The sequence below is a fragment of the Ambystoma mexicanum genome, chromosome 6p, assembly GCF_040938575.1.
Source record: "Ambystoma mexicanum isolate Mex_15411 chromosome 6p, UKY_AmexF1_1, whole genome shotgun sequence".
Lineage (NCBI taxonomy): Eukaryota > Metazoa > Chordata > Amphibia > Caudata > Ambystomatidae > Ambystoma > Ambystoma mexicanum.
In genome coordinates, this window is record NC_090935.1 from 1,503,698,650 (window position 1) to 1,503,724,309 (window position 25,660).

Here is a 25,660-nt window from a genome sequence, read left to right on the forward strand (position 1 = left end):
CCGACCCTAACTCCTATCGTAATCTAAAGGCCAATCATAAGCCCTCCATAACACCCTTTAACCGCAATGCTTACGCTAACAGCACTGCATTTTTGGCTACTTTTCAGCAGTATTTTATGACAAATGTTTACTTTGCAGCCTTTTTAGTGAATTACTGGATACCCTATCTTTTCTGCTGCAGTGTGATCATCAATCACCCCCTATAGGAATGCAGCATCACTCAAGAACTGAAGGTCTGCTGCAGCCTAAACACCTGTTCAGTTGTGGCCACTAAGGGCAAGTGTGGGAATTTCATTTCAGTCTGCTAGAAAGAGTGTGGGGCTTGTGGGAGAAAGCAGTGTAGATCTCTGGGAGAAACAGGCAGGGACGCTGGCACCAGCCTCCATGAACACCTTGAGCTGCTGAAAGACCCCACCCCCAGCTTGCCACGAAATATACTAACAAACAAACATGAAACAGGTGCCTGCAGTCCTCACATTTCAAGCAGACTTTTACTGAACCTTTCTTGCCTCCCATAACCTACAGTATGTAGCTTATGGGAGTTTCGAGGCTGCCCACTGTGAGAAACCAAAGGGTGTCTCACCTACTAGTCCCCAGGGGGAGATATACATATATCTCTTCCTCCCTCCCTCCCTCCCTCCCTCCACGGCCATCGCCTTTGGATCCAGACCCTGGGGGTGGCCCAGTGCGGGAATATCACCTGGGAGAGGGGGTCTTCAGGGAGTGGGGCGAGGAGACCAACGGTGAGATGAGTTATTCCCCCCCCCTTTCTCGTACCCATGGTCCATCTTATTTTCAAAGGATTCTCAGATGTCACAACTACCCCCCCACCACCACCACCCACCAGCACCACCACATCTTTCTACACAAACACTGGGCCGAGGAAGAGGCTAGCCCATACATATTGCATTGGACACGTCCCGTTAAATCGGTTCAGGCAAAGTTAGCACTTGGCTTTAAGTGCATACATCTGATACCAATTAGCTCTCTTCACACGGATAAAAGGCAGAACTCAGAGCATGGTGGAATACGAGTAAGAGCAGAACATCTGTGGCAAAGGCGAACCAACTGGAGTAGAGCAACGGACCGAGGGATGAAAGAAAAGGGTAAAGAACGCCAGGAGTTCACTGCAGGAGGTTATTTCCTCCAAAAGGCTGCGAAAGACAAGTTGAGAAGGTCAAATCCCAAACAAGAAGGCTGCATTGTGTTTCAAGGACGCCAGCGAACCTCCCGGCTGAACAGCAGAGTTGGGGAGGCGAGGCCAAGCTTGTGGTACTAGCTTTGACTCGTGAATGGAAAAACTGTAAAGACAAGAAGTAAACGCACACAGTCTGTGAGTTGGCAAGCAACATGAAAGACCGTTGTGTGTTCAGGAAAGATTGAAGTTGCAACATTATGTCGCACAATTGAAGGCTGCATGCGTGTAGATGAGATGCGAAGAAGGGCAGACCTGTGAATGAACTATGAAGTAACGATAACAATGAAACCAGCAATACCGAGTATCGGAGTGATCTGGCGAAAGGCAGTGGCCCACTCCAAGGTTTCTGTGAAAGGTGAAATCTTTGTAGCTATAAAGTGAATGAACTGTAAAAGCAGAGTGATCAAAATTAACCCTGACAGAAGGGAAGTGTGAGCTGAAGTGAAAGTCAAAGTGGTCCTGCGGAGGTCCATATTAAAGGCCACACACATTCAAAAGTATTACCGGTCCGAGCCCGGCTGAGGGAGCCCGAAAGTGTAGTAAGTTAGAGGAAGGGAAAGCCATAAAGGATGTACATTGAGCTTGGGGAAGTGAATCCCTGCAAGTGTTTTGAACTTTAGCTTGGAACGATATGAGCTCGACTGAGGGGGACCGGCGAGAAATGTGTTTTGAAAGCTGAAAAGAAAGACATTAACGTGGGAGGCGGGACTCGATCCCAGTTTTGAACTGCCTGTGTGCTAAGAACCTTAGCCACAGCGTGTCATCCTGCCTATGTGGACCGCCTTACTCTGGGCTGTCTAACGTGGGGAGGATCAGCCACATTTATTCTTTATATTTGAACACTGATTTTCCTTTGCATACATATTCTCCTTTACACACTTTTTGTACAAGAGATAGGGCAGGGATTAGGTTTTGTCAATATAGGTCATTTTGATTTGACAGTCTCAACTAGGACAGTTTTGTTTATTATTTGATGGTAGTGACTACTCCCATCCTAGCTACAGGGCAAAGTAGGATTGTTTCCTAACCCAGAAAATTCAATAAAGGTTTTACAAATTGTACCTTTCATGTCAGTGTCATACTTGTGATACCATCCCTCAACTTGCAGCTGGTTGTTTTGTTGAACAGGTGGTGCATTGGTCAAGAGACACAGAAAGAAGAGTGTAGGGTTGACTGTGGGAATGCAAGATAGTGAAATGGGGCCTGTCTTCCAGTAGTGTGATTGCAGACTGTTTAGCTTTGTAATGCCTACCCCTCTCTGTATTTATTGTGCATTTGTAAGGCACTTATAAATCAATTAAATTGTGAGTGAGAGAGAGAGAGAGAATAGGGGAGCAAGTGCTAGGATTACCACAGAGGGAAGTGCTAGGGTGTATGGTGCAAGCAGTTAAGTGACTCGCAGAAATCACTTGGTAAGAGTGATTAGCTGCCAATAAATAAGTGTGCTCCCGTCCCCTGCACACCCTTGTACTGGTAAAGACCAGTCAAGGTTTCTAAAATGTGTTTATAGAATAGTTTGCAATGATAAATTCTTTACAGTGAGAAAAATGAAATGTGTCAATTTCACTAATAAATGTTTTTTTTAGATTAATGATGGTCAATCGTAGATTACATACAATAGTGTTTTAATGAGTACAATAATTCAAAAATAATAATAAAAGGAAGCTAAACGCGTTTCGGGAATACATATCCCTTCATCAGGAGCAAATATACTTCAATTTCGGTCATGTGTTCTTCGTTCAAACTTCAAAATTATCTACAAGGCAAATCAAAGACTAGTATCAGACTATTACAAATCAATCTGTATAGTATGCGATTGATGGTATATTTCAAAGACGGCACCACCATTGCTTGTACATACAAGGATTTAAAAAGAAATCACCTGTGTTGAAGACATTTTCAAACAATGCCGATACGGATCAATTTCGTGAACTAATATTGTGTTCAGACTAGTATATAAAGTGACATGGTCAGTCAGAAAAACAAAAGAATAAACAAACAAGAATAAGTCTCACCATGCTGCTGATCAGCCAAATAAATCATGAGAACTTCAAAACATGCGTACCTCTCTATTGTGGCACATGTAAAAGTTGTGTTCCAATACAGATAATAGGCAATAAGTTGTGGTAGTCAAGCGTTAAAAATGCCCCATTTCTCGACGACCTACAAAACATACAAAAAGGTATGTAGCGAATGCTATGTGTCCAGAACATATGGCCCAGCTATATCGAAATGGTAAAGAGTCTACTTGCCTACTTCCTTGATGCAGAGAGATGGGTCAATTTCAGCTTAGTTTATCGCTGGCGGTACTACAAGTCCCAACAGGACATTTTCTGATTTAGATCTAAAAATAAGAAACAAAGTGTATGCCATATTGGCTCAATACTTAGATAAACGAAGGAAACCATGTGTTCTTACCAGCATGTCGAGCAGTAGTCCTCCCATTATGGATTGGTTGTTGAGATGCACGTGTGACTGCCTAACAGGGTCAACGTTCTGGAATTTTAATCAGATATGTTGGATGTGGTCAGAAAAGAAGCTAATCCTTGTGAGCGGCTCTATTAATCATGCGCACGTCTCGGATGATACTTACTCTCAAAGTATGGTTAGCAATGTGTCCATTCAGTGTCAAAACCCGGAGGCTCTGTGTGGTATGAAAAGTGACTATGAACGGCGTGCAGTGCGTCCCTGCGGGCACATTGATGTCATGTGTATACAAACACGGTAGGCGCGTTCTGGTCAGCTACAGAGATGACTGAATGCTAGTAAATGTTTGACTTACGCTATCAGGTGACTATACTGAAATGAGGGCTTGATCTCATTTAGCATGGTCACCATGGTAATACCATAATTCACTGGAGCATGCAAAGTGTAACAACAATAGCATCACATGTGAGTGAGACGTTTGATGTATTAATTATCCTCAATATGAGCTAATTTCCAATACAGAGTTGAACTAAAACATCAGAAAGAAAAATTAAGCTTATTTCAAATTGAAAAGCAGTATAAGTGTATAGTTCTCCAAGGGAATTACAGAAGTGGAGAACAAACTTGCTCTGAAATGTTGTTAATAATTACATTGGTTTCCATCAAGGAGTGCCATGTTTACTACATTGTTGAAATACACAATAGTCACATGTGTCTAATTGAGCAATGTATAGACCATATTATCATAATGTATATACAGGTGAATGGATTCAATGGGCCCAATTCACAGAACGTTTTCCTATGGGATTGCGTCATTATAAAACACTTCCATGAATCAGGTCCGATGTATCCAAGTCTATGATATACAGAAATTATGTATTTGGATCATTACGGGATATCCACTTTATCCCTGTAAGTGTGGCAATATGATCCTGTAAGTGAATGTCAGATTATGTGATATGTACTCAAAGAAATTATGTTAGCGAGTATTCTTCATTTAACCCTATTGGGGCCATTGCGTCCAGTCTGTAGTATGGAACTCATATCCCCCTCCTCTACGTGTTTTTTTTATCGTTTCTAGTACAACATACCCAAGTTGTGCAATGATAAAAACTCCACCTAAAGGAGGGAATATGAGTCAATTAAGGTTTTTGCAATTAGTTGGATGACTTTTAATGGCAGAGATCTTTCTCCCCTGCCCCTTTAAATACATTTAAAACACTCCTAACAGTTCATTGAAAACATTATCTTTCAAAAAAACAAGGTTTGCAACATCCCGTCCTTTTCGTAATAAAGAAGGGCAGGCCTGTGCTAGCATAGGCCAGTGGGTGCCACGACAAGTGCTGAGAGTGGGCGGAAGCTGAAGGCGATTGGGGGTGGGAGGCCAGGAGCCAGGTGGACACAAACACCCTGGCCACCAATCTCAGCTACTGTCGGGATTAGCAAAGGAGGGAGAGGGGGAAGGAGGTGAAAAGGGAAGTCTTGAGGAGCTTCTGGATCTTGAGGCGGTCCGGCTCAAGACAAAGAGGGAGGCTGTTCCATAGGAGGGAGCCAGCCGAAGGAAAGAGACATGCAGAGAGTTGGTCCCGGAGGATCGTAAAGATCTGGAGGGAGAGCATTTAGTAAGACCCAGTTGTAGAAAGCGTGGTCCCAGGCCCTAGACAGCCTTATGGGTGATGAAGAGGGATTTGAATTTGATCTTTGCAGCAACAGGGAGCCAGTGGAGAGATGCAGGCCCTTTGAGGCCAAGGGGAAGTCTTGCAGCCCTATTCTGTATTAGCTGGAGGGGACATAGAGAGGAAGAGGGTAGACCAAGGAAGGAACTATTGCAGTAGTCTAGCCTAGAGAGTACCAGCACTCTAGAGACATTGAGCTTCTGGGGGAGAGTGAGGAAAGGAAGGATTTCTTTGAGGAGGTGGAGGTGAAAGTGGGCCTTCTTGGCAAGGTCCTGGATGTGAGGGAGGGAGGAAGGAAAGAGAAGAGTCGAAGATTACTCCAAGGTGTTCAGCTTCAGATGAAGGAGAAGGTGGAGAACACAGAGTGGCCAGAGTGAGGGGAAGAAAGAGGGAGCAGGAGTCCCAATGGGAATGATCTCAGTCTTGCTGGCATTGAGGCAGAGATCATTGGGGGCACACCAGGGCTGGATGTCAGGAATAATGGAGGAAGTAAGGATAGGATCAGAGGGGAGTTTGAAGAAGAGTTGTGCGTCATCTGCATAACACTGGACTTAACGGTAGAAGGTGGAAATTAGGTGTGCCAGCCAAGCAAGATAGATGTTAAAGAGCCAGGGAGAAAGGTTGGAGCCCTGGCGGACACCACACATGTGGAGATAAAGGTGGGCGAGGAGAAAGAGCCCAGGGCTCAGGATAACCTGGGAGGAACTGTCATTTAGGAAGGAGGTCAGCCAGTACCGTGCCCGCTCCAAGATACCTTGGGTATTGTGGAGCTGTTTTATCAGGATGGAGTGGTTGACCATTGTAAAGACTGGAGGAGAGGGGTCTGTACTCCTGCTCTCCATATGGTAGAGGAGAGGCACAGAAGACCCCAGCCAAGATTCTCTATTGTTGGTAGCAATGGACGAGCAATCAAGGCCTAGCTTCTCAGGAGGTCATGCGGGCTGGTTCTTAGGTACAGTGTAGTCCCCAAGCCCCCACAAAGGAATGTCCACACACTATTAGTTAAAACACAGTCTTTACATAATTAATGTTCAAGGTTATGTACAATATCACGATAACTCTCTTTGTACTCGGTTATCTATAATGGCAAATATATACAGTTCTACGTGGTACCACAATCACTATTCGATCTCTTTAAAATGCATTAACTGTACGGTTAAATGTCACACAAATCAGTTCATAAATGAAACCAACAATAGATGTAAGAGGAAAGCAGTTGGTTAGATCAATTGGCAGAATACTGGCCCCTACCACTAGACACAGTTCTGTGTAGAGACCCCCCCCACCCACCTGGGAAACCTTTAGGATAAAGATATATCACAAGCCCAGTCCAAAAATTGTTCACAAGAGTCTTAGTTCAGCAACCCCAAAGTACCTGGTGGTGTAGAGTTCCTCATCTGGAAATTGACGGCCCTTCTTGAGTGCACTCCCTTTAAGGCAGGAGCCACGGGTCGTCGAACGTCTGGCGATGAACAGGGTGAACTACAGTGGTGAAGTGGCAGCTTTGTTCCTAGCGGTGCTTGTCGACGATAGAGCGTAGAGTCCTGCAAGGAAGAGGCATGCAGGGCACCTCGATGTCGATTTTTCAGGACCACAAAAAGTTTGAAGAACTGTAGCCCAGCAGGGGTGTTGAGTCGTCAGTGTCTCTGTGGTCTTTAGGTGGCGGGAAACCCACCAGCAGATGCTCCTCTGCGCATCGGCGGCCTCGACTTTCTGCGGCGAGACAAAGTGGTCGACGGTGCAGACGAGAGCGTCCTTGGATCAAAAAGGCTCTTAGGCAACGGGAGCACTGCGGCTCCGGTCGGCGACGGCGGTCGTCACGGTCACGGACAACAGTCCAGGCGCTTCTCCTTGGGATTCCGCAGCAGTCCCAGTCTCCGGTCGGCAGCCTTTCGTAGGTCTGTCTACCAGGGAGCTTTGGCAAAGATCAGCTGGTGCACAATGGTCCCTCGTAGCTCGGGAAGAGGGTGCATAACAAGGTCCTCTCTGGGTCAGTCCTTGGAGACACAGCAGCTTTCAGATCGATGAAGTAGAGCAAAAAGCACTACTTCTCTTCCAGCAGGGCTTCAAGGTCAAGCTTCCGTTTCAACTCCAGTTTCTCTTCAGCTTCTGAACGATTTCTAGCAGTGAGAAGCCCCCAGATATACCAGTTGATATCCCATTCATTCTGCTGGGTCACAATCAGGCAACCAAAAATTCAGAAGGGCATTCAGCAGTCAGCCAGCCAATCAGGCGCACAGTGCATTCAGGCCATTCTTCTCCATCCAGACACTCAACACAGAAAGTGGATACGGACAAGTACCATCGCCATTCAACATTACACACTGCATTCATACCAGTTTCAGGCAGGGCTGTCTCAGTCATTGTGTCAAACACCAGATACCAGACATCCACAACAAAAGTGTATATTCGTCACACACTCCATTCACCCAGGTCCCACCCACAGGTCCCACCCACAGGTGCACCCACAACATACGGTCATTGGGAAGGCTCCAGCCAGTCTGGTGGTCACTTCCCCACACTACCATATATGGAACTTCCACCCAACAGCCAGTCAGGGGGAAAGGACAGAGTCAGGGCTTCCCAAGACTTCGGGAAGATCAAGGTAACAGGCGATGGAAGGCAAGAGGCCACGGGGGCCATTTTGTCTCCATCAGGAATCTACCGATTCCAATGACAGGGCCTGGGCATCCCAAAATGGAGGACACTCAGGGCACCAGTCAATTCAGCACAGAGCTGCCACCAGCCCGTACCCTGCTCTGTGGGCCACACACAGGTGCCCAAAAACCTACACTAGGGGCACAGGGTTACACCCCCACCCATGGGTGCCATAAGGGTATCCCATGGGTCTGTACACCAAACCAAAAGAGAGCTGCACCGCCAGGATTCCCACATGAACTCCTGCACGGAAAACACGACAGAACACACAATAAAAAACAGTAAAGGACAAGGATACGGAGGTCCTGTCCCTCCGATGCATTCCCAGCATCACAACTGTGTTGAATGCAGAGTTGATATTAAGTAGAATGAGAACAGCTGGAGAGTTAGAATGAAGAGATGCGAGCAGTTCCTCACAGGTGCTCCGAAGAGCAGTTTCCGTGCCTCTGGATGCTCGGAATCCAGATTGATGGTCATGTAGACAACCAACAAGCTTAGTATGCTGGGTCAGTTGGGGGAAGACCAGCTTCTCCAAGAGTTTCCCCAAGGAAGGGGCTGATATAGATGGGGTGGTAGTTAGCCAGACAAGACAGGTCTGCAGAAGATTTTTTCAGGAGGGGGCACACAAGAGAGTGCTTCAGGGAAGAGGGGAAAGACCCAGTAGTAAAAAAAAGTGTGATTGCGGAAATCAGCAAGTACAGGGACAAGAGAACCAATTTTGGTCTTCATAGTTCTGGAAGAATGGGGGTGTGGGGAGATGGAGGAGACCTTCATAGAGCGGACAACTCTAGTGACCTCCTCAGATGTGATAGGGGAGAAGGAGGAAAGAAAGGCGGAAGGAGGATGGGATGCCATAGGTGGCAGGGGGTGGGGGAAGGGGCCTAACTGGCCAACTCCCCTCTAGGATTTCCTACCACCTTACAATATACACATACAAATTCACCACAGGCCTAGACGTTAGCACATCAACACTAATTGAGCCATGACTAAGCTTTCCCTTAGTGGTAACCAGACTCGAAGTGCTGTAGCCTATAAGATTGTAGGCTCTTCCCTATGGATTCTCTGCCCAACCAAGATTGGCATACGGGAACCTGGTACTTCAGACCTGCACCCATCAACAACAAAAGTTTGTATCTGCCTCTCCCACTGTCCCAATAGTAGGGGTGTACCGAACTTCGGCTTTTAGTAAGAATTTGGCCGAATTCCGGCTGAAAAAAAAGCTATTGGGCTCTGGCTGAATACTTGGCCATTCTCATTTGAATACAATGCAACAAGAACTCAGAAAGGCAAATACAGACTTCGGTTTGCAAAACTGAATAGAATTAGACCAGACACTTAGCCACAAGACCAGACAAATTGCTATCACACAGCTGTAAAATATGGTTGTAGGTGACTTGTTCGAAATACAAAGGATCGAATGCCTTTTTTTTCCGACACCAAAAGTGCCCAAAAAAAAAGTTTTAAATGCTTTTTTTTTTTATGGGGGGGGGGTCCCCCAACCCTCAGTTTTCTTTTTTGAAAAAACTTTTTCCTGCATACTAAACTAAAAAAATATATAAATAAAAAAGCATTCAAAAAATGTTTTCTCTGTCCTTTTGGTTTCCCAAAAAAGGGCATTCGATCCTTTTTATTCCCAAAACTATGACTGGACACCGTAAAATATCTTAAATTGTAATCTGTTCTTTAGGGCATGTTTTGTTACATACTCTTAGACATGAAAGGTGCTCACCTTTTATGGTTAGCCAGCAACAATACAGGAACATCTTTCTTTTGGCGACTGTTTATATACAATGTGCACTTTCTTCAGTTGGAAGAGACAAACTGAAAGAAATGTGCATATTTCACTTTAGGATACATTCAGTTCCTGTCATGTCACCTCCCATTGATTACGTCATAGTTTTCTTTTTTTAAGGACTTGAGTTCGGAGTTTGACATTACCTGATATTTTATCAGGAATCATAAGGTGCATATGTTTGTGTATTGGCGAGAAGGAGTGGCGAGGATAAGTGAAAAGCGAGCAGCATTTGTTCCTATGGGCCATGCCCATGGAGAAACATTAAGAATTCAAAATAGGTAGTGGAGACTAGCAGGGCTTGGTTATGTCGGGCAGAGTAATATGCCCCCACCTAACAGGCCTCTCAGAGGAATTTATGTTGGGTAATCGCTCCAGTTCCAAAGTGGACCAGTGTGTGACAGCAGGTAAAGATAGGTGTGAAGACTTTGTATGAGACAGTTGGAGATCTATGCTCGGTTAGTGGAATTTGTAGGATGTAGAGTTGGGAGAGCCAGAGAAATCCTGGGATGGGCCAAATCGGGGTCGAGCCTTGGAGTCCGGCTTGGCTCCAAGTGGCAAACGTGGGCTGACCGGTCAAAATTAGCATGCAAGTCTTGGAACCAAAAACACCATTGATGACACTCTGCCGGCATACAGTGCCAGCCCCCCATTACTGGCATCCTGCCTCCCCAATACCTCCTCACACTTCCTATTTGGGGCCTCCAAACACCTTACACAAATACCATACATGGCATTCCACCTCTCACCCCAACAACACCAATCCCCTACCTGGAATTCTATTTGCCCATCCCGACTAAACATAAATCCCTGCATGGCCTCCCACCTCCCCAGACCACGCAGAGAGAAAACACCCTACACCTACTCGGAGTAAATCAGACAATGAAGGTGAAATCTGCTTTTTTCTGGCTTTTATACTTTAAATAAAGATGCTGCAGTGATTGCAATGAAGAGAAATACAAGTATAGAATGCATTTAAAATGGCGGTTTATTTTATTTTTTTAATAAGTGAGTTTTTTCAAGTGTGGAACATGATTTATTAATTAACGCAACTATTTGGTTTCATATTCGGCTATGGCCGAATAGTTCACAAACTAGTCGGTATTCGGCCGAATACAAAATATGCTATTCGGCACAGCCCTACCCAATAGTGATCCTTCCCCCTTTTTTCCCCTTAATGGGTCATGCGCAGCAAGGCCATAAAAAAATGGCAAGAGGGTGCTACATGAGATTGCTTACATTACTGTTGAGTTAACCCTTTTAACTATTTTGTCAGATTGGCATACATAGAAGCATTCATAATATATCTTGTGCACATTACTTGCACATGCCACTTGGTTCTATAATATTACTGGGCTCATGCATTTTCAAAAGCTAACTGCAATTTCTTTGCATTAATAAAATGGCGTTACCTTTTTAAGCACAACCTGGATGGGAGAAATGCCCTGTAGCCATCCGTAATGTAAGGATTGTCCTTTAGGTACACCGGGATTTGTTCATAAGTATACAAGCGAATTCCTCGAGGTACCAGAACAGGCCAGTACTGATAGCTTCCAAGCTCAATATAGTGAGTGCTCTTCAAAGTCTTCTGATGCATATTGGTGATGATGGGACCAACACCCAGTGTAAAGAGAAACAGATCTCTCAAAATATAAGATTCATACCTGGGAGGCAAACAAAAATTCATCAGAAGGCATAAAACTAAGCATATGAGTTTATCAATTCATGACAATTCAAAATATCACAAAAGGGATCCACAACAACATTTTGCTAAATATACCAGGAGCTTCTTTGAAAAAAAGAAATGGGGATCAGATTTTGAAATGTACGGCGCCAAGAGTTAAGTTAAGCTTCCACAAATTGCATCACTTCGTGCAACAATTACTTTGTTACACAACTGTGAGAGTCTCAATACTTATGTACCATTCCTATGGTAAGGTCTCATGGTATCTGTCCTTCCCTACTAGTAACGAGGTTCTGCCATGACTACTCGAGGCTTCACTACATTCTTGTCCCACCTCACACACACCCAGTAGGCATGGGTTATGTGGTTTCCTCTGTCCTCTTTTCTCTTAATACTCACACCTTCTCGGTGATGATGGGACCAACACCCAGTGTAAAGAGAAACAGATCTCTCAAAATATAAGATTCATACCTGGGAGGCAAACAAAAATTCATCAGAAGGCATAAAACTAAGCATATGAGTTTATCAATTCATGACAATTCAAAATATCACAAAAGGGATCCACCTCAACATTTTGCTAAATATACCAGGAGCTTCTTTGAAAAAAAGAAATGGGGATCAGATTTTGAAATGTACGGCGCCAAGAGTTAAGTTAAGCTTCCACAAATTGCATCACTTCGTGCAACAATTACTTTGTTACACAACTGTGAGAGTCTCAATACTTATGTACCATTCCTATGGTAAGGTCTCATGGTATCTGTCCTTCCCTACTAGTAACGAGGTTCTGCCATGACTACTCGAGGCTTCACTACATTCTTGTCCCACCTCACACACACCCAGTAGGCATGGGTTATGTGGTTTCCTCTGTCCTCTTTTCTCTTAATACTCACACCTTCTCGGCTTCTCTTCACCACCTCCTCCCTCTTACTATCTCCACCATCTAACTTCCTCCTATCGCCTCATCTGCTCCTCCTGTCAACTTTACTGTTGGTCCTATTTTGTTTGTTATTTAATTTGTTATTTATTTGTAGTGCGCCATAGCCCGCATGCATCAGGGCGCAGTTGTACAGAGGACACTTACAATAAAACGACAGGGAGAGGAACCAACACTTAGTTAAACAACAATGTTTTAAGCTTCCTTCTAAATTGGACAACATTTTCTTCCTTGCAGAGGGGAGGGCGTTCAGAGCCATCCTATTACCTCCAACCTGCTCTCTTCCTCCTGCCTCCTCTAAACTTGCATAGTCTCTTTCTCCAAACAATCCCACAAACCCAGCTGCTCTATTCAGTTTTTATAGGCATGTAACCCTTGCCTTGAGGCAGGGCTTTCTGTAAGGGTTATCTTCCGGGAGGGTGGGTGGGGGTCATTAATAGTCTTGGAATGTGAGAGGGTAGGCTTACTGTTTCCATTGTCAGGTGTTTCTGTATTATAAGCACAGGTCTGCCACATAGACCGAGCCTACCCTGGTCTAAAAGGATGACTAGAGACTGTCCTGGAGTCATCTGATGATCATCAAACTACACTAGAAGTCATTCCCACTCCATCAGACGTCATCACGCTGCTCAGCAAATGTCTCAGAATGGTGGATAATGATTTGGGGATAAGCTTAGGATGACTTAATGATTATGCCAACATCATCCCTATTTTAGAAAACTCTTTGTTCCTGATGATTTTAGGATGACTTCCTGATCACTTCAAGAGATTGCATGTTTGTCCCTGATGATTTGGGGATGATTCTGGGATGACCTGCCGATTACTTCAAGAGCATCGCCATGAAACAGGTTTGTTCTTGATTATTTGGGGATGACTTACTGATTAATTCAGAGCATCCGAGTTTGTAGAATGATTTGCGGACTAATACCGATTGTCATTCAGCTTTTGCTTAGTTGCACTTGTCCTGAATGAGCCCGAATGTGGCATGGGTAATGCTTGAGACTATGTGGGCCAAAGTGGAAGGCAGAGAGCTAAACACAGTATGCGCCCCCTAGGGGAGAATCCTTTGCCATCCCAGTCAAAAACAGGCACCCAGCACCCTCACAATCCCCACTGTGGCAGGGGTAAAGCTTGAAACTATGTTGGCCCAAAGTGGAAGCCAGAGACCTAAACATAGCATGCACCCCCTGGCTGAGAATCCTTTCCCATATGAATCAAAAGCAGACACCCAGGCCCTGGCCAAGCTTTGAAGCCAGCACTGTGCAGAGAAGGCCGGGGGAGGCCCTGCAGTGTTACAGCCAGGGCGGCTAAATGCCCGTTTGAGGTCAATTTGGGATTTTGGAGCTGCATATATTGCGTCAGCCACCACACCCCAAACCAGAAGCACAGAAGGGGAGACAAGGGAGCAAAAGGCACACTACACAGGAGACAGTGACCTGTGAGGCCCTGGCCTCCACGGGCCAATCCTGAGCGAAGCATAGGCAGAATAGAGGGTTAAAGAGTCCATCTACATCTGCGGTGGGCAAGGAAGAATAAGGGAGAGACCATTTGGACAAGTGAGGATCATTTGAAACCCAAGGAGGAGGACAAACAGTGGATCACCTGCACACAGTCAGAGGGGAGTTCCAAACACCCCCCTACCCTGCACGGTCAAGGGCAGACCCACACAGCGGCAGAGGGAGGAGATTCCTACACCCCGAAAAGGGTCCAGAAGAGGTCTGAAGGGTGCAACACAATATCAGGGAGAAGAGGAGGGGGCAGGGCTCCCCATCAGACCTGCCTACACACCATGTCCAAAACAAGGGGGAAGGACATGCAAGCTGCCCCCAAGTCGGTGAAGAAACCACAGGAGGGAAATCTGCAGAGACTGTGGCACAGAGACAACAAAGGTACCGGCTGGGGGAGATCAGGAGCCCGGGGCAGGAGAGGATTTGGGGGCGCTGGCTGGCACAGCAAAGGATTAAGTGGTCACCCAGGAGGTCCTTCACCAATTTTTCAGGATTTTAGGTACAAGATAGCAAAATAGCAAACACCACTGAACTGCAGTTGAGCATGATGCAGTGGAACTGTCCAAATCGTTGCAAGAGGTGAAGGGGGACATAACAAAACTAGAGGAGCAGACGTATGCAGCGGAGAGCGCCATGCAAGAGATTGAAGAGCGTTAGGAAAGATTTCCATTATATGTGTAATTTTCTCTCCAGTTTTACACCCCCAAACTTTTTGCTGCCGTTTAAACACTATGGTTTGACTTTGCCAGAGAAGCACAGCCTTCAGCTGCAGTCCCCTGTGCTTTTGCTCACTTGTTATGGGGAAACTGACATGCCCTTAAGAAAGTCAGTAGTAGGAGATTTTGTTTCCATTAGTCATTTTCCAATGTTGCAACTTTTCTGCAACATGTAACAAGTGCACAATGTACCTTACAGTACAGTGCACTTGGGCCTCCTAGTCATTTCCAAAGACCCTAGATACTCTAGCAGATGCGTCATGGACAGGGCTTGTGGCAGCTTATCTTTTCATGTAATTTTAACCCTTTCCTGCCATTTAAACCACGATTACCGTGGTTGGCACGAATAGGTGGCCTGGCTCCAAAATGGCCATGCCACGAGGTTCTTTGTCCTGTCCTTTGGCCATCTTGCCCCTTTGCCTTCCCCAGGTCGAGCCGACCCGGGTCAGTCCTAATTTGGTCATGCAGTTTCCCACGAAACTGGCAAGCTTACGCTGGCTTCTGCATGCCTTGTGTGTGTGCCTCCAGGATGTGGACTGGAGTGTCTGTCCCCAATAAACATCCTGGGTGCCAGAGAGTCTGGACTGCTTTGAATGCCTGGGACCACCCTGGTCCATGATTGGTCCACGTATGGAGTGTGCGTTTGTGAGCAGATCTCCCATTGGGTCCTCTGCGTTTTGGCGTAAAGGAGACTCTGTATAAAAGGAGGCCCCAAACACCCATACCATGTCGATCTCTGGAGTTCTCACTGAACAAAGGATAGGATCCAAGTATCCTGAAACTAAGAAGCCGAGTCGAGGAACCGCTGGAAGGTTTGGCACCCTGAGCCCGCTGTCGGTCTCGTGGGACCGTTCTGCATCTGGTCATCCTAAAAGGTCTGCAAAGACGCTTTGACCCATTAGAATAGTGGGACCAACCATTCTCGGGCCCTTCAACAAAACATGCAAGTAAGCCTTCTCGGAAGAGTCCCTGGGGCAGCCAGCTTATGCAGGAGGAGACCCTCGAAACTTGGTATACTGCTAGCTCTGTGTCCACGGCACCCTTACAACGAATTTCGAACACTTGGCATTCCCAGATCTGAAGTTAGACGAGTGTGCCAGGACCGGAGCCGACGTGGTTACCATGTTGCCCTGTCACGGCAACAATCTTTGTAGGTGCGGTGCATTTGTGCCCCTCTTGCCCCAGAAGCCTGCTGCAGTAAAACTAGCCTGATCCATCCATCAGGAGCGGAGAAATCGCCACTGTCCCGTTTGGGAATCATCACTATCTTCAGAACTGAAAGCCGCAGAGCCGTCATATTGCCGCATTTGAACCTGCAACCGGACTCGACTGGCGAAGTTTGGTCCGGAGTGCGCCGGGGGTCAGTGAGTAATCGCATCCCTAACCGGTGGCCACTAGCGCCTCCATCCACTTTTACGCACGAGTGGCCTCTGGGGGTCCCTCTCCTTTCCGCTGCTAGTGTGAACTAGCGAACTATTCCCGAACCTTGGCATCACCTCTGCCTTCAAGTGGAGGACATCCTCGAATAGTGGGAATCTATTCTTCATCGCCTCACCCCCCTTCCTGAGCTGCTAGAGACCCCTGAAGAGACACCCTTTTGCCCAATGGAACAACCGCGTGCGCCTGCATTGCATGCACTATTGAGCATAAGGATCCTCTCTTCTTAGGGCTTGGACTGCCTCTTAGTTAGGTGTGTGTTTGATGTCGAAGGGTACCTGCACTGCCTATTTTCCTTCCCTTCTAGGTTGTGAATATATTTCATGCCTTTAACCCTTTAGACCCCAAAAGGTCTTGTATTGATAGTATTGCTGTGATTCTTTTACTGTGTATTGAGTTACAAAGGCCTTGTAGTAAATGTGTTTATATTTTTGATATATACCTGTCTGGGGGTAATTTGTAAGTGTCCTTGCTCTGTGTGCTCATTGAGGTCCTTCAGTCACCCTCACCCCTCCTGAGACCTAGTCTTCACCGCAGACCATAGCTACCTTGATTGGTCTGGCTTGTCCACAGGTTACCTTGTTCCAAGAAACTAGGCTGGCCTTCTGAACCTCTGTCCACCAGGTCAGAGTTCAGAAATCTCTTAACACAGAGGACACAAGGAAGATCGACAAGCTGGTAGAGCAATTAGCAAGGGACATGCAAACATCAAAACACAGCAAAGACCGTGAAAACCGCTCTAGAAGATCTAACATCAGAATAAAAGACCTTGCTGAGGCGGTGGCGGACAAGGATCTACACACAAAGGCGAAGCAAGTGTTCGCAGACCTGCTGGAGGTGGAAGACTGGTCGGGGATAGAGCTGGACCACATACACAGAGTGGGGCCAAAGAGAGGAGAGCCAGGGCGCAGACCCAGAGATGTAGTGGTGGCCTTACACAAGTACAAGAAGAAGGAGAAGGTGCTGGCGGCTGCCAGGAGAGCCTGATGAATCAGCTACAATGGCTCGCAACTTCACCTATTCCAGGACCTAGCCCAGACCACACTGGAAAAGTGTAGGATGATGGGACTGGTGGTGTGCGCCCTAATGTGGGCAGACATATACTATAAATTGACCTTTCCCTTTGTACTACTGTTCGAATGGGAAGGAAAACAGCATCGGGTCACCACCAGCGAGGATGGTATGAGGGTCCTGAAGATGGAAGACGAAGGGTTACCAAGGCAAGAACTAAGACCGACGAGAGAACCATCCTATGTGAGAACAAAGAATAACATCTTGGATTACTTTGCACTTAACGAAACGGAGGGTTTACGCGACCAGGTGGTGTGAGACGCCTTTAAGGCATCACGGTGAGGTGCCAGAGGGACAAACAACTAGCTCTTACAGGAGGAATTGAAAACCACACTTAAACAAATAATGGCTCAAATGGCAAATAACACGGGGGGTACGCTGCACAGGCAATATCGGCTGATTAGGGGGCAATTCGGTGTTTTGCAGACTAGAGCTGCAGACGGCTAATTGCTCTACCTCCAACAGAGGTATTATGTCGAAACCAATAAGCGCATCACCTAACGAGATCGATTAGGTAAAAAGAAGCGTCAAGGATAATCCTTAAAATAAAGACGAGTGGGGGGGCGCAATAAAGAACTACTCTACCTGACAAAATTTCAGGGCTCACAGAATATTATTCATCCCTGTACACATCAGATCCCTGTCCCGGTGCCATCTCCTTAAGATCACTCTGGGAAGAACTTGAGGGAGACATTACTCCTGAAGAAGGAAGGGTGGCTATAGCTGCCTTGCCATCAGGAAAGGCCCCGGGCCCGGATCGCTTCCCAGCTTGTTTCTACTAGAGGCAGTGATCTGAACTTAGTCCAGCTCTTCAACTCTGTTGGGGGGGGGGGGGCAGGGTGCATGACCCCGACAATGGAAGAAGCCATGGTTGTGCTGCTCCCAAAGCCGGGTAAGGATGCCACTCTATGCGGTTCATACCGGCCAATTGCCCTTATTAATCTAGACACAAAGATCTACACCAAGGTTCTGGCGTCATACCTGGATAAGCTCCTCCCCAAACGGATTGATCCCGACCAGTCTGGAATTATTAGGCATAGGCAGACCACGGATAACATTCAGCAGGTCCGTCATCTGACTGAAAAAGTAAATAAATCTAGAACCCCTGCACTTATGCTAACGTTGGAGGCTTAGAAAGCATTTACCCAGGGTCAAATAGCCATTCCTCTTCCATACCATGGAGCTTAAGGATTCGGTTCTAAATTCCTTTCAATGGTAAGAGCTAACTACCAAACTCCCTCCTTGCACCTGGCAATCAACGGGCAACTTTGCCAGAGGATCAAGGTCTCACAAGGCACTAGGCAGGTTTGCTTGCTCTCTCCACACTAATAGGCAATCCACCTGGAGCCACTCTTGGCCAGCACTAGGGCCTACCCAGATATTAGGGGGATTCCCTTTGGGGGTCAGGAGCAAAAGGTTGCCGCGTTTGCGGAGGACAAACTTCTCTTGATAACAGAACCAGAAACCTCATTCACAGGGATCTCTCAAGAACATCTTCTCTTTGGGGAGGTGGTAGGGTCAAAAATAAATGCCCACAATTTATTGAACTTGACCGTCCCCTCAGAAAAGGTTCAGCAAATGCGGGCTATAGTACCCTATAGATGGGCGGAAAGGGGGGCCGTGGCCAGCACACATGCTGTATGGACAGGCTGCCACGGAGCTCTGTTCCGAGATCCTTGCAAATAAAGCTAATATCGTTATTACTGGTCTGCAAACTCAAAAAACCGAACAACATTGAAGGGGAACCGATTACCGACACTCGACCCTGTTCCTGGGGCGAACCGGGGCAAGGAAAGCTGAAAACGCAAAGCTGGACGCTGAGCCCCTGGGACCCACTAGATGGCGGCTCCCACCGTGGAATAAGAACGAAGCTACAGAGGCCTAAATTACCCTGCAGAGCGCGCCAACAAAGGAATCTCTCCCACACCGAAGCAGACGGGGAGGGCCACCCGTTTCCCCAGCTGCAGAGAAACCACAGGGACTGAAATTCGAGCCCAGCGATACCAGCGCCGAAGGCACTCCGGGGAGCCGTCGCGCGGGAGGAACGAGGGCCAGAGAGACGCACTTGTGGTGCAGTCGAGCGGAGCTGATGGGAAGATCGTAGAAACACCAGGCGCAGTGTGCCAGCATAGAACAAAGCAAGTGAGGCGGAAAAGAACCGGGCCCCCCCCCCCACCACCCAGATTTGGGGCACGGGTGCGCGACGGACTCCACCCCACACAGCCAACCAATAAGCGGGGGCGGCCAACTGGACCCACTGACCCGCTACCCTCCGTCCAAAGACACGAACACCTTAACGCAAACCAAGAGCCACAGGGAAGGCCTGCATAGCTTGCGGAACCGGACCCGGCATAAGAGACTGTGGGACCGGACACTGGGGATGTCTCCCCCCCCCCAAAAATAAACCGAAATTGGTTACGATGGATTCCTTCACGGCAGTCAGATCCCAAAGACAATCACAACAAGACCGGGAGACCTCGGAAGAGCCGCCTGAACAAGCAGAGAACCTCAAACACACGCAAGTCCTGCAGGCAATAGCGGCCCTCCGCACATCAGTCGAAGGGAAGATAGAGGAGGTGAAATCGGACATACAGCTCATGCGTCAGGACGCCCGAAACCTAACTGAAAGGGTCACGGCGATAGAAACTACCCTGCAAGACGACGTGGAGAGTACCCAAGAACTAAAGATAAAAGTCCAAGACTTGGAACAAAAAGTGGCAAGGCTGGAGGCGCACTCTGAGGATGCCGAGGGTCGAGCCCGACGAAATAACATTCGTATACTGGGGGTTCCAGAGGACTTGGAAGGCCCAGACCCGACAGAATTTATCGAAACATTGCTACAACAGGAAATTGGTCCAGGAAACCTCACCCAGGGGTTTTCTGTTGAAAGAGCCCACAGATCTCTCCAGAAACACCCCCCACCCGGCTCACACCCGCGCCCAATCATTGCCAAAATTTTAAACTTTCGCGACCGGGAAACTATATTGCGGTATTCCAGAGAAGGTGGAGAGATCAAGAGGAAAGACTCGACAATAGTCATGTACCCAGATTATACCCTCACAGTGCAACGAGCAAGGAACTCCTTCATCCCAATAAAAGCACAATTACGAAAGCTCAACCTAAAATACATGTTGCTCTACCCGTCGCGCCTCAAAATTCGGTACAAAGGAAGAGCGATATTTCTGGACACCCTAGCCGCAGCAAACATGTGGCTCGAACATAATAACCTGGCTGATGGCAAGGAGGAACCACCACGGTCAGACTTGGGCTGACTATGCACCCGCCATGGCAAGAAGAGCAAAGCGATTCCCCCACACGAATACAGACAGCAGACAATTATACTATAATTGAGTCCTACTGTGATGTAAGCCAGATCGGATAGGAGCTTGGAGGACCACGCGAAATAAAAGAAAGGCGACCCACCCAACCGGAATCTGGGCAGGCAATCCGCCTACACACTACCTGATCCGGAAGGCCAGGAGTGGCCTGGAAGGCTCGGGACCCCCTGAGCGCTGCAAGTTGAAAGCAACTGCTAGGGGCAGTTTGTGTTGTTTTTTGTTTGTTTTCCCCATTCACACAATGGGAGTTACTCAAGTTAAAAAGTCTCCAACAGGTGTAACAGGTGGTGCCGGGGAGGACGGGCACAGAGGGAAGAAGCCAAAAAGGGGGGAGCGAACGGAAGAGGTTGACGGTTGCTGGACTGAAGCAGCGGAAATCCTATTAACCCACCATGGCAACTAGAATAAAAATAATGAACTTACCTACGCCGGAACAGAATCAAGTCCTACTTGAACAGAAAGGGAGTGCAAATAGCACTGTTGCAGGAGACACATTGCACGGCGGACTCTCTGGCCAAATTAGGCGACCATTGGGGAGGACAAGGAATTGGAAACACCTACTCCAAATATGCCAGAGGAGTATACACCTGGATTCACCCCCAACTCCCATTCCATTTTATTAAGTCCGAGATAGATCCGGAAGGCAGGTTTGCGATACTGTGGGGCCGGCTAGAACAGGAAGAGGTATGTATAGTGAACTCCTATCTTCCCAACACTAATATTCCGGCACATCTGAACTCAATGTATCCCAAAATCGCCCCATACAGGCACGGCATCTTTTTTTGGGCGGGGGACTTCAACTGTGTACGAGATCCCAACTTGATAGGTCCCAGCCCCACCGAAAGGTCATTCAGCAGCCACGGTAGCCCTATCCCTATTAATAGACAGACTAGATCTTGCTGACACATGGATGGAGCAGCACCCCAACGCCCGGGATACTCGTACTTCTCCTCCCCACATGACCTTCATACGAGGTTAGGTTACGTTTTCATTAGCAAAGAACACCTGTCACAAATAGACAGTGCACAACACCTAGGGAGAACCATCTCAATCCACTCGCCACTTATAGTAGAATTGAACCACGCTGGCCCTAGAACCCCTATCCCTATGTGGAGAATGCCGATTGACGCCCTGGGTGATTCGGCATTCAGGGAGGAGCTGCACGACTTTATAGAGGTAAATACCGGAAGTGTCGACCACCTGAGCACAATGTGGGACGCCCTAAGAGTAGTGATAAGGGGGGAAACTATAACAAAAGTGGGAGGTATTAGAAAACAGCTGCGAGGCGAACTAGACCAAAGGGAGCAAGAGACTGAGCAATTTGAGGCCACCCTGGTGAAAACGCACCAGAGAGAGGACACCCTCAAAGCACTAGAGTTAAATGCACATCGGCATGGGACAGACTAGCTATGTTGGACTACACCACCAAGACTAACAAAGCACACACAGAAGCCGACAGGCCGAGTAGAATGCTGGCCTGTCTGTGCAAGAAAGAACACCCCAGGCACACAATCACCAAGATACAGGATGCAGAGGGCAATGAATTCCAAACACAACAAGACATAAACGATGCCTTCAAGCGTTTTTATGAACACCTATACTCCCATGAGGACCAAGTTCCCCAAGACCAAATCACAGATACTTTGGAGGAAATAAGACTCCCCAGACTAACCCCTGAACAGACTGAGGCCCTAGATGCAGACATCACGGCCGAAGATATAACAGAGGCGATTAAATCGCTGGCCAACTGCAAGACCCCTGGGACCAATGGGCTAACCGCTGAGTTTTATAAAGTGTACGAGACCTCCCTAACACCTTTATTACATGAGGTTTTTCAAGAAGCATATGAGAGAGCGATATTGCCCGACAGCATGAGAGAGACCCTTTTGATCCCAATCATTAAACCTAACAAACCTGTCGACAAATGCGGCTCTTACCGCCCAAAAGCCATGCTCAATTAGGTTGTGAAAATACTGACAATGATATTAGCAAAGAGGTTGGCTAGAATCATAGGGGAGATCGTGCACATGGATCAGTGCGGCTTCATACCGAGCCGGAACACAACCATGAACTTACACAGATTACAACAGGTTATAAACCAAACTGAGGCTAGCACGGAGGCATGTGCACTGCTATCCCTTGATGCCATTAAGGCATTCGATTCTATATATTGGGAATGGCTCGTAGTGGTTCTAGAAGGTTTCGGCTTTGGCCCGGGGTTCATTAGGTGGATCAAGATACTTTACACAAAACCCAGGGCTAGGGTAAAAACCAGAAAGTATGTATCCGAGGTCTGGAACGTATGCAGGGGTGTCCACTATCCCCCATGCTTTATGTACTAGGACTGGAACCTATTGCCATCTATTTTCGGAAACAATTCTTCGATGCTGGGATACGCCTTGGTGGAGTGGACCACATCATCTCACTTTATGAAGACGATGTGCTACTATATGTTACGGACCCACACAATAACGTGCCCACAATGCTAGACGTCTTAGACAACTTTGCGAAGGTCTCAGCATACAATTTAGCAAGGCAAAGTCCTGCCTCTTCCCTCAGCTGGCCTCAAGAGCAAGAATATTGTAGATCTTCCTTCTGGGAGGATACAGTGGGAGGAGTGGGAGGTCACCTCGTTTAAATACCTGGGAATACACATAATGCACACCCCTGCACTGATGCACAAACAACACGAAATCAGCAATCCCCGTCTTGAGAAAATCCATGAACTTCTGGGCAAAACTTCCCCTGTCTATGATGGGCAGAGCCTCAATAATTAAAATGATTGTCCACCCTAGATTCCTGTACAGGTTCCAAAATGTACATTACTACATCAAGGCTTCCTTTTTTCGCCTGCTAGAAGTGATACTCCGTGATTTCCTATGGGGGAAAGGAAGACGCAAGATAGCACTCACCACCTTGGTCCTACCGCATAGCCAGGGGGGAATTCAACTCTCAAACTTCGAGAAATATTATTTGGCAGCGCAACTCAGTTTTGTGACGAAGTGGCTAGCAGACGACACCACATCTGAGACGCCCCTGCTACAACACTTGGTCTCCCCGATCCATCTGAAGGAACTTATTTGGGCCCCCAGCCACCTGATGCGAAATGCCCCCTTCTTGGCTGCACTAGGGCGAAAAGTATGGCACAGAACAGAGGCACTCGCCCACGCAATGCATCACTACTCCCCAGACATACCAATGATCTCGGACCTATGCAGATCCGACATGGACCTGCAACACCTCAGACGCTCAGAAGAAAAGGGTATACATACGTGGGGAGACCTATACGACAATGGCACCTTTAAGGAATTTGAAACACTACAGGAGGAAGCTGGAATCTACACGGCCCAGTTTCTGTGGTATCAAAGGATACGGACTACAGCACGAAACAAGTGGGCAACATGGCCGAAGGAACCGGAATCAAACCCTCTGATCACACTATTGTACAGCTTGGAAGAGGGATGGAGACCAGTGTCCCAGATCTATGGCCACTTGAGTGACACCCCCAACCCACGAAGTGCCGATCTGAAAAGAAGATGGGAAACGGACATGGGCTGGGAATGGCTGATGGAGAATGGGAGAGGGCTCTAGCGTACCCTAAAGCAGTCTCCAGAAACCACAGATTTAGACAAATACAACTGAACCTGTTATACTGAACATATTTAACCCCATCCAGGCTGGCGAAATTCAATAAATCACCACACACTGTCTGCACCTGGTGCGGAGAGAATAATGCGTACTTGATTCACGTGTTCTGGTCGTGCACCAAAACACAGTCCCTGTGGACCACCGTACAGCTGACGAGTGAAAAAGCAGGGTTGACCAGGTACAAGTGGACCCCGGACGAATGCCTTCTGGGAACGTACCCCAGGCCGGCCAAACAAACACCTGGCCAAATTAATGGACATCATGAGCATACTGGCAAAAAGGACAATTGCAATGTCCTGGAAAAAACCTGCAGGACCCCAACAAAAGGTATGGCACAGAGAATTGGAACGTTGTGTACAAGCTGAAACAAAGGCATGGGAAGACAGTGTTGCCAGGTCCACGGACGCCTCGAGCATGACCCTAACGGCCTGGAAAGAACACACAGGATCCTTGTTTCACTCCTCGGATGACAAGCCCCCATGAACAAGTACAAACCTATGGAAAACGGATTCACAACCATCATCACAGGACCCCGAGAGCAACTAGCCACAACTTCACTGGGTCCTTACAAGCTCAAGTCCCCTCTGCCCCCTCTCCCCCGGCTTGTCCAACCCCCTCTGAACCGACAGACTGCCCTGCCATGATGGAAGGAGCACTTGGAGACAGTTAAAGGTGAATTGTTAAATGTTAATGTTTCATTTCGAAATGCTTATTATCCTCTAACTATGGACATATTTTAGGTCATGCAAATGTAAAAATGATAAATGCCAATAAATACATTTAAAAATAAATATAGATGGGCGGAAACTGGCATTAGATATTTGGGGATCCACATTACTGGTTCTCTGGGTGCTCTTTACCGTGCCAACTACCTGCCTTTAGCAGAAAAGCTGCACCGGATGCTGGCGGAATGGGTGCCCTTATCAATATCCTGGCTGGGGAGGATAAATGTCCTCAAAATGGTGATTTTTCCAGAAATCCTGCACTATTTCACAGCCCTGCCAGTTTGGGGGGTGGGGGGTGGTACCACGAGGTTTCTTCAGGACCCTTCAAAAACATGTGGGTTAATTTATTTGGAACTGCAAGAGACCCGGGGTAGCTATGTACATACTAATGTCTCCCAGAAGCAAGGGAGGGTTGGGAGCGCCAAACGGCTGCATCTATTTCCTTGGTCTCAAATCAGAGTGATCAGGGATTGGTTCAGGGGAGATTGCACAAAGGTCTGGTGTCGAATAGACAAAGCGGTGGCGGGTTCGCTGCTGGATGAGGTGTTGTGGCAACTCAAAGGGTATAGACCTGCAAACATGTAACAGAGAGATAGGGGCCTTGGGGGGGTGCTCATGGGATGAGCTGGTGCAGAGTGTGAACTTGACCACCTTTCCCTCCCGCCGACGTTGCCGTTTAGGAATCCTCAGTTCACGCCAGGTATGGAAAGGGGTGCCTTCAATGGGTGGGAGGAGGCAGGGCCCTGCAAACTATGTGACATTTTCTCGGGTCAGGACATTAAATCATTTGCACAGTGCAACCAGGACTTTGGGCGAGATGAGGGGGGGAGAGGTATCGCTACTCTCAA

At 47.4% G+C, this 25,660-nt stretch overlaps 1 protein-coding gene across 6 annotated transcripts in view; it reads right to left on the reverse strand.

Moving 5' to 3' along the window:
- The window catches only part of PAQR3 (progestin and adipoQ receptor family member 3), a 473,228-nt gene that overhangs the window by 428,643 nt on the left and 18,925 nt on the right, over nucleotides 1-25,660 (reverse strand). For 4 of the 6 annotated variants that reach the window (XM_069626346.1, XM_069626345.1, XM_069626349.1 and 1 more), the window contains exon 2: nucleotides 11,164-11,415. The exons of the other annotated variants lie outside the window; for them this stretch is intronic. In XM_069626346.1, the coding sequence (XP_069482447.1) occupies nucleotides 11,164-11,348 (185 nt within the window). In that variant the 5' untranslated portion in view covers nucleotides 11,349-11,415. The remainder of the gene's footprint in view (nucleotides 1-11,163; nucleotides 11,416-25,660) is intronic. 6 annotated transcript variants of the gene reach the window in all.